Genomic DNA, 10,272 nt, shown 5'->3' on the forward strand with positions numbered 1-10,272 from the left:
GTTAGGGCTAGTCCTCCTTTATTGCTTATATTTTTCAGGATTTTCTTTCATATTATCATATGTTTATTTTTTTTATATGAACTTTAAAAGTAGCTTGGAGCACTCTTAGAAAAAAATTTACTTTTATTTGAATTTGAATCACATTACATTTATATAGTACTTGAGAGAATTGGCATCTTTGCAGTGTTGAATTGTGCTATACGAGAAAAACATAGGAGAGTTTCACAGAGTTTCTAATTCAGTTTTGACACATTTTCTGTTATGTATTTTATCTTTTTTTGTTTCTATATTAAATGACATTATATTTATTATATTTATTAAATGGTCACTGTTCATATTTTTTGTATATATGTTTTTAGGTAACTTTTACATCATGCTACCTTACAGAACTTGTTAGTTATTATTTTTAGTACTGCTCTGTTTTCTAGGTGTAGTGTTATATAATCTACATAAAGATAATTTCTTTCTCAATTCTTATGCATCTAAACAGTTATGATTATTAACTTATATATTTGCTTTGTCCTTGATCGTAGTGAGAATGCCTTTAATACTTCTTCATTAAGGAAATATCCTTTAATTTTCATTTTATTTTTATAAACTTTAAGAATGACTGTTGAAATTTGTCAAAGGTGGTGCTACATTTTATTATTTCTTCACAATTCTTTCTTTTTTCCTTCCTCTATCATGATTCACTGTGGGAGGAGAATATTTCACCTGCATATCGATATGGAATTTGACTGGAGACTTACTTTTACCAATGGAATTTGATCGAATGTGGCCGTAGGTCAGTTCTGAGCCCAAAGCTTCATATTTCTAACTCCTCTTTTGTTTTGCCTCTACCATCAGAAGGGTGGCCTGGGTGGCTGCTGATCCCAGACAGAGAGACAAATGGAGCAGACCTGAATACATCCTGCAGCCTGAAGCACAACCACCCCTGCCGACCCATAGACAGGTGAGCGAGAAAAAAAATATTTGAGGTTGTAAGTCACTGAGATATCAAGAGTGTTTTTTGCTCATTATTTTCACAGTAATAGCTGACTAATACACAGTCTGTAGATCTAATCATAGAATATCTTTCTCTTTAGATCTAACTATATGGTGAATTATAGGAAATAAATTTACTAGTATTAAAGAATCATTGTCGAAGAATACCCCCCCCACACACACACACACACAAACACAGCACCTTGATTATGATGCATTCTTTGAACTTGATTTTAGATTCTGTTTGCTGGCATTTTATTCAGGATTTTTCCATTGCTAGTCATGTGTGAGAATGGTTTATAGTCTGTGTATGCATGCGTGTGTGTGTGCATGTGTTTATAATCTTAGCAAGTTTGAATGTCAAAGTTAACTTGTTTCATAAAGATCATCTGAGAGTTTTCCTTCTCTGCTATGATTTATATAGTGTGGGGATTATCTGGACTTTGAAGGATTGATAGTGTTCCCCTGTAAAATCATTTGGGTCTAGTTTTTATAGATAGTTCTTTGATAATATTTTCTCTTGCCTCTATAGAAATTTGTCTTTTTATGCTCTCCATTTATAGTGAAGTCACTTTTGGTAAATTGCATTTTTCTAGAAAATAACCTAATTCAGCTAGGTTTTCCATCAATTTTACATTGAATTGTACAAAGTTGTCTCTCTCAATTTTTAAAATTTTCTGTTTCATGTGTTATCTTTTTGTTTTTATTTTTATTTGTATTTTCTACCTTTCTTCCTTTATTGGGTTCACTAGTAGTTTATCTATTTTGTTGATATTTTTTTTTTTACAAAGAACCAGCATTTTGATTTATGCATTTCTACTATTTTTATGTTCTTTACCTCATTCTTTTTGCTTTTAACTTTGTTATTTCCTTTCTTATACTTTCTTTTGCTTTACTTTCCTGCTCTTTTCTAATTTTTATGATAGGAGTTCATTTTATCTATTTTCATTCTTTTATTTTTTTGTTGCTGCAAGAATTAAGGCTATGGATTTTCTGTAATCACTGATTTAACTATACTCAATAGAATTTGTGTTTTCATTATGATTCTTTTTAAAGAAACTCTGCATTTTACATTTTTTCTCTTTTGTCTCAAACATTGTTTAATAGAAAATTTTAAAAATTTCAAGTGGAATTTCTAGTTTTAGAAAAAGCATAGGAGTAAGACAAGGAAATAAAAACACTCGTCCCACTCTAGGTTTCTAGAACTTTTAGTTTTGAATGAAATTAAAAATTTCGATTATACCTGAAATTGCGTTAAAATTTTTCCCAATATAAAGGACTATTTGGTTATTTTCTATAAGTAATCAGAAAACTATGGGACCTACTCAAGCTTTCATCCAAGGATAGGAAAGCAATAAATTTACTGAACAAATTAATAAGAAACAGTAAAAGTGATTTGTGATTGCATCTTGGCTTTCATTAGCTTTTATGTCAGTTTTATGAAAATCAGAAAAATGTGCTCCTACTGGGTGGAAGCAGCCTACACAGTCCTGCATGGTTGGGTCATTTCTGGTTGCATATCACCCCCACTGGACTCCTGTTTCCTTGGCTAGGAACTTTAGCTCCGCCAGAAACTATATAGTTGATCCAGCAGTTCCTAGATTGCTCTTTACTAAGTCCAGCACATTCATTAAGATGATTATATCTGTTAATTGTTGGGCAACTGTGGGAAACTAAATAAGAAAAGCAACTGACACCACCAAACTCTCATTACATTCCAGATATAAGATTTATTCACACAAAAATAATCACAACAAAATGTACACTAATTTGAAAAACAAAAGATTACAGTGACATAAAATTTTATCCTCTCTTATGAGTGTGTAAAAGCATTTTGTTTGCTTCTGTGAGAATTTCTATTCATAAAAGAATGACAAACATTAAAATGCAGTGATAGTTTGCATTTCTTATATGGAAAGAACATAGACTAAATCCTGAAGCTTTCAGTTTACAGGGGTGTTACTATGAAGCCACACACTAAACTACTGATCAAAAACATTATCTATTTCCCATCCACATACATATACATTCACCAACTAAGCTGAGAAATAAGCATTTCATATCCTCTCTCACCCCACTATAATGTATTTTTTCTTTTAATTAAAAACAAAAAATTGTATTTTTCATTTTTTTAATTGACCTCAGATGATGCACTTTCTAATTCATGAGAAATGCGAAATTTCAGGTGTTTGTCTTGTTCCTCACTCTTAGGGTCTAGGGCTAGCTTGTCTTCACGGCTATGAAATTCTCGGCTGTGGAATTCGTGGCTGACTTTGGAATTTTCTCGACTATCAATCACATCAGCATGCCCATTGCTCTCATCATTTGCCTTCAGCTTATATGCTTCGGAATGCTCGAGACTGCGTGTTTCCGTGCTGTGGTCATTCAGCTGACTTGTTTCCTGACTGTCTTTTCCAGGTCTGTCCCAGTCAGAAGCCACGTGCAGGCCCTGTGCAACGAAGACGGCCTTGACGGCCTTGCGTACGTCGTCCATCTCCTTGCTTTCCACATGTGACGTGAGGTCCTCCTCTGTAGCATCAGGATACTGAATCACAGCACAAATGGAAAAAGAATTAAGTGACAGCCAGAGATGGGAATATTGTAATTCTTTTCTGCACTTGAACTTTTAGGCCAGTTTATACTGAAAACTATCTAAATTTGACTGAAGTGAAAAATAATACTAACATGTTACTTTATATTTCACCTCGCCCTTTCATACGTCATCTCCTTTAGTGTAATAGGTACATCAATTATATATGTGATGAAAGCTATGAGTTAGGTCTCATTATCTCTGTTTTACATAAAAGAATAGTGAATTGAAAGTTGCAAAGGAAAGTAAATAGTAAATGTCCAGGCTATGTATCAAATCCAGATCCTTTGACAATAGATTCAGTGTGATTTGCAACTCCATCATTCTTCTTAGGTATTTAACTTGAAAATGTGACCATTTTATTGTGCAAATAATTGCTGTTTTCCAAAGTCTCTTTCTAATTAAAAAAAAGTGCTTTATAACCAGGATATCGAAAAATAGCACTGTGATTAAGAGACAATCACAGAAATTACGTAGACTTAAACATAAAAAATCTACCAAATGGAAAAAAGTTTTGCATTTAATGGCAATAAATTAATGACTGTGCTTGTGGATTGATTGACTGAATGAATGAATGAATGAATAAGTGAATATGCAGACTCTGATTTTTTAGAATTGAGCCCTAATCATAAGCATCTGATACATCTGTTATAGGATTTACCTGGACTACAGATCTGTGGAACTTCTTAGATTTTGACTTCAGCCTATAAGCCACACTATCACCTCGGCCATCATTTGTGTCTCTTGTGGGGATAGCTGGAGTGAAAACTGGGGTTTCTGGAATGTCAGTGGGGAAATCAGTGACCAGTTCATCAGACTCATCAGAGTGGTGGGACTCATCAGAGTTGTCAGAGTCATCAGTATTATCAGCATCATCTGAGTCATCTGAGTCAATGTGGTCCTGGCTATCCACATGGTCTTCATCATCTTCATCATCCACATCATCTGTGTTGTCATGGCTCTCATTGGACTGACTTGGGAGAGTCTAAAAATCAAAATGGCCAGAAAAATTAGTGTAAGAGTTTTTATTTTCCCTTAGCCTTTATGGTGCTTTAGTCTTTTTCTAGCTTACTTTTATTTCATTTCAAGACCTTTGCATCCAATGGCTTTTAGGAGCTAAAGTGAACATCTTCCGATTTTTCTTTTAAAGATAAATGGAATTATAATCTGAGGTATTATTCTTGTTTTCCAATAAAAAATTATTTTCCTAGATATTGTTAAGTCAAATATGTGTATAATATTTATATTAATAACAGCTTTTCCTACTTCACATCAAACATTATTTAATATGCCAAATTCAATGATGTAATAAATACATATACATAATTGTGAGATTACTTTTTCTATTTGAAATGAGAATTCTTAGGTGAGAGCATCTGTATATTTATGCATGTACCCTAATCTAAAACTACCTCCCTATTAGCATGGATAATCAAAAGGTGTCTCTTACACATGTATATAAAGTGCAGCTCCAATCTGTTAGTTGAATAAACCAGTAATTGTCTATTAAACTTTTGATTAGTGAATATACTTAACTTAGTGATTCTAAGCATATTCAAACAGAATCTTAAGGAAAGCAAATTTAACTTATCTCTTTACTTAGCAAATATATTAATCATCCTAATAAAACAGTCCTAATAAAAAATCCTAATTAAGAGCCCTAATAATAGTTATCAAATAAACCATATGATAGAAACAGAAACGTTCCTAGAGACAAACTGTTGGGTTTGATAGGTGTTAGATTATCAGATATTAAATGAAACATCTATAAAATACCTTAAACCAATTGCAAGAGGCTTGGTATTTCAAATAACAGAACTTAGTAAACATTTCCTGCCACACTAAATTTATCTAAAGAAATCTGGTATTTCTGACATTTAGTAATACATGTTTTCTTTCTGAGCAAGTTCTAGACTGGAACTTTACTGGAAAATTTGCTGGTGGAATGTTGTCAGAATTGAACCCAGGCAATGTCATTAGGGCAAACAGTAGCTTCTTTTGTCTCTCCAAGGTGTGGTGGGCCTCTGAACCTAAGTGAGATCTCACCTCTTGTTTGAAGTTGTCAGTTTCTTCAGAGGACACAGTATTCTGAAAAAGAAAAGGCATAGATCAGTGAGTATCATACATGTTTAACTTTTTTATTTGAAAGTTAGCCTTTTCCATCCAAAGCAGGTCTTATTTTGCAGCCTCATTGGTGAATGACTTAAAGGGGAAGAAGTCAACATGGCAGATCAATTGATGTCCTAAGCTCACATTTACCAACACGCAGGAAGGATCTACTTAACCGGGCCGACAATAAGCTAGAAAAATTAACATTTTCAGAGAAGATAGAGAACACACTATTTGAAGGAAGAATTAGTGTCTTTTTAATAGAAAAAAAAATATGTCACATGAAGCCATGTCAGCATGAGTTATTGAATGATATTTAGGAGATAAACGAAAAGCTCATCCTAGAAATTTAGAGCTGGTAGGAAATAAGGTAAGTCTTTTTGTTGTTATTGACATTGTTCTTTAATTGCAAGAAATTTAATTTTTAAAATTAATTAAAATTAAAAATACCTGTGGTGCTAGGAGATTCTGCTTCTGAGATGGGTCAGGCTTTAGCCAAGTGGCTACAGCATCTGGGTATTTGTTGAAAAGCTACAAAAAAGTTGCACATTTATCATTATTTTAAAAAGAAACAGAGATCTCTAAGTGGTAAGCTGAAAAAATAACTATATTTCCCCAATACTGATGGTTAAGCATCATATGTATGTATTTAGTCAACCAGAGCCTTAGATACCCGTTTTCTAACCTATTTTTTTCTTGCACATTCATTTAAACTCTTACAGAGCACTTACTGTGGAATAGTCACCCTTTCAAAGGGATTTACATACATTAATTAATTGAATCCTCTCAACCTGCTATAAGACAGACATCATTACTGTTTCCACTTTACAGATCAGGAGAAACTCAACCACAGCGAAGTTAAGAGCTGGGGTTCAATCCAGACAAATGGGCTCTTCACGTTCATTTTAACACTGTGCTTTGCTGTTCTATGTTTGCTAGGGGAAATTTCCTCTCAGCTAAAGTACATCTGAGCAGAGTCGCCCTTAATTAGTATTTGTCTTCATTGTTTCCTCTCCCTGTGGAACAGGGAGAAACTTTCTAAGGCTGCTCTTCCAATGTGGTATCTACTAGCCACATAACATGTGGATATTTAACTTTAAGGTAATTAAAATTAAATTAAGTAAAAAATTCAGTTCCTAGCTATATTTTGAATATTTACATTTGTACTAGATACATTTTGAATGTTTAATAGCCCCATGTGTCTAATGGTTATCTAATGGATGAGGCAGAAATATAATATTTACTAAATCATTGCACAAAAGTTCTATTGTTCTAAGGCACCAAAGACATGAATAGAATGGCATTTCCTTCAGCCAAGTTATTTATTTGGAAAATGATTATAATATGCTAGTACAGAGGAGTAAAAATTGCTCTAATTGTGTGTCATTTGATGGGCTGTATCACCCATGACCAATCACTTCACATCCCTGTCATCGAGAATGAGAACCCTGAGGGTTCCATAGATTTCCTTCCACAGCCATCAAAATGATTCAGAACTTGAGGGTGCGGGGACAAAATAGGGAGGAAATCAGTCATTGTAACTAGCTGTAACCAAAGCAGCTTCAGATGAGCCGCTCTGAAAGTTTTTGCTAAAAGAAGGTACAAAAGCTACTGGTCTAGAAGAGTTCAAAGTTTCCCTCTTTTTTTTCTTTAAAAAATATATTTATATAAATATTACATAGAAATGTGTTATAATTTACATTTATTTTATACATATTTTCTGATGATCCATGTAAAAAAAATAATAAAACTAAGCAAAACAAACAGACTAAAACCCACCCAGTAATCATAACAAATAACCAGTGTTCATCTTCAGAGGTATTGCCTTATGGATTTACCTTATTTCCTACCAGCTCTAAATTTCTAGTATTCTAGAAGGTTGAGCTCTTCATTTATCTCCTAAATATCATTTAATAACTCATACCGACATGGCTTCATGTGACATATTTTTTTTCTATTAAAAAGACACTAATTCTTCCTTCAAATAGTGTGTTCTCTATCTTCTCTGAAAATGTTAATTTTTCTAGCTTATTGTTGTGATTCAATACTTGTATTCTTAAATCAATTGGAAAACAGACAAACCTACCCACACCCACCCGCACACCTAACCACACACAGAGATACTTCTCTTAGTGTCTTTATTAAGCAATCTAATTACAGTGATTCCAGGCAACTCTATTTTGCCCTTTATTCTGTTCATCTGAATTGAACTCTATGCCTTTTTGTCCAAGCTCCTGGGGACAATGCGCATTTGTTGTTTGGTTGGCACAGTTTCACCTGTTGTGGAGGGGCAGGTATATCTGTGGTTCTGGTCAAATAATTATAGTAAAGAGTTTGATTTGGTCTTATGTTTGGTTAGGAAAATGTGATCTAAGGTCAACTGACAAGCACAATAGATGCAAACAGCATAAATAGGCTTTTTTAATGGACTTCTCAGCAAAAATCTTTGGAGATGTTGTGAATATAACAGTCACACACATTGTCTAATATGTGAGGTGATTTTTAAACTTAGCCTTCCACTAAGTAAAGCAAGGAATAGAATTTTATACTTCTAGAACAGTTTGTTGACTCGTGGAAAGAAAAAGTCACAAATAGAACTCATTTTATACAAGTAATGATGGCCTAAAGCATTATTTTATTATATTTAAAAATCTAGTTTGGTGTTTGGAACATATATCTAATTAAAAACTATACTGTGCTTGGTATTGGCCTAGATTGAAAGCAGGCAGTCAATAAATACTTATAAATTGTCAGGCTTGACAATGAAAATAAATAAAATTGCAATAAATATGTTTGTAGTACTTCTTAAAGCAGCTGAATAAATAATTTAACTGTATGGTAGATAAACTGACAAGATGCTTACCTGCCTTTCCTCAGAGCTGCCAGAATCAGCGTGTTTAACCTTTGAAACAAAAGAGATGAAGAAAGAATACAATGTGAATGTGTTCCCAGCACATGGGAGCATACAATTTATTTATTTTGAAGAATTTTCTTTAAGATTCAGCTGTACTCACTGGAAGGGCGTAGGCAATGCCTACAAGGCAGAAGCAAATCACTGCGATTCTCATGGTAGCGATTTTTCCTGCAAAACATTTTGTAATGAATACTTGATCTCTTCAGAGGTTAAAACAGTGATACCTTTTATGCTACTACATTATAAAATAATCACAAATAAAATATATTTTCTACCTACTACAGACAACTTTCTTTTTTATATTATGCTGTTTTTGAGTTAATATTTGTAATGCCACCTGTATTCTCCATCTTTCACTATTAGACAAGGGAGAGAGGACTTTTACAAGCCTCTATTTATTCAACTTGTAAATTCAGAGTTCCAGAGATTACACCATTATTACCTATCACCAGCTATCTAAACCTAAAAGCACTACAACAGTAATTAATCAAAATAATTAGCTTGTGTGGAAATATTTACTTTTCAAAGAAAAACACAAAGAGAAAGAAAAAACAAAGAAATTTGCTTTCTTCATGTTTTCAGCATGCCTTTCAAACATTATTTTTAACTTAAATTATTAAAAAGGTGTTACTTGGGTGAAATGAAGCTTTTTCTAAAGTTAGCTATTTAAATAAGTTATTCTCAAAATTTGAAATAAAAAAGGAAACATTGAAACACTCAACAGCGTTTCTATTTGTGATAATGAGTTTCCATACAGGTATTTTGGTGAAAATTTTTACAGCTAAATACAGAAGTAAAATATTCAGAAAATGCTTTTTTTCCCCCCTTGAATAAATCAAATAAATATCATTATCATTGACTTACATTGGCACTAAAGATCATTTTCCTTTTAAATGCCTCCACAATCATCTATCTATTTCAAATGATATGGGTATAATCATTCCAAAGGGACATAGAATTTTACAATTTTACTTTTTTTTTTTTCTTCTTTTTTTCTGATTGGAAGAAGTAGTTTCAGTTCTTCTGAGGACTCAGTGGAAGGATTTTTAAGTTTTGTATTTAACGGGCTTTCAAAATAGCTGGTCACCTTTCCTCTGAGATATCTGCAATGTATCTTGCATTCTTATTCAAAACACTAGAGCAATTTAAATCTGAATAGTAGCATTACAGTTAAACTCCTCCTTACAACTTGACCTTCCCCTGAACGGAAACTGAATGCATAGTACAGCAGCAAAACAGCAAACTGCAGGTTTACCTGGGTCTGCCGCCGGCTGAGAAGGCTGCCACTGGCCTGAGGAGAGTCCAGTCCCAGATGCTGCTGTGCTCCACGCCTCCTCCTCTTGCTGCTGACAACCAGAACCTGCCAGAATTTAAATGCTGCTCCAGATATTCCCAACCAACGGGGAGGAGGAGAGATGTGTCATGAGGTTTTTTTGCCACTGCCCAACCCACTTGCTCCCACACTTCCCCCTCTGGTTTTGTGGTTAACACACACACACACACACACACACACACACACACACACACACACATCCCTCTAGAGTTAAAACATTACTTATCTACAATATCATTAACTAGCTTTTTCATTTATGGGAATGGCATTCAGCATCACAAAAAGGCACCTACAAGTCTCATTAAAAAGGGGGGGAAATGACTAGCTCTTACAAAGATTATT

At 33.7% G+C, this 10,272-nt stretch overlaps 1 protein-coding gene across 2 annotated transcripts; it reads right to left on the reverse strand.

The window, feature by feature from the left end:
• Positions 1-2,694: 2,694 nt before the first annotated feature.
• On the reverse strand, positions 2,695-9,975 carry SPP1 (secreted phosphoprotein 1). Of its 2 annotated transcripts, XM_016161109.2 has the most exons (7): positions 9,853-9,975; positions 8,698-8,765; positions 8,547-8,585; positions 6,134-6,214; positions 5,621-5,662; positions 4,236-4,559; positions 2,695-3,529 (listed from the first exon to the last, which is right to left on the reverse strand). In XM_016161109.2, exons 2-7 carry the CDS (start codon positions 8,749-8,751, stop codon positions 3,116-3,118), a joined length of 954 nt encoding a protein of 317 aa, XP_016016595.1. In that variant the 5' UTR covers positions 8,752-8,765; positions 9,853-9,975; the 3' UTR covers positions 2,695-3,115. The 2 variants fall into 2 exon arrangements, with proteins under 2 accessions (XP_016016595.1, XP_016016596.1); XM_016161110.2 differs by lacking the exon at positions 6,134-6,214.
• Between the last annotated feature and the right edge of the window lie 297 nt (positions 9,976-10,272).

Source organism: Rousettus aegyptiacus, unplaced genomic scaffold (assembly GCF_014176215.1).
Source record: "Rousettus aegyptiacus isolate mRouAeg1 unplaced genomic scaffold, mRouAeg1.p scaffold_m13_p_10, whole genome shotgun sequence".
Classification (NCBI taxonomy): domain Eukaryota; kingdom Metazoa; phylum Chordata; class Mammalia; order Chiroptera; family Pteropodidae; genus Rousettus; species Rousettus aegyptiacus.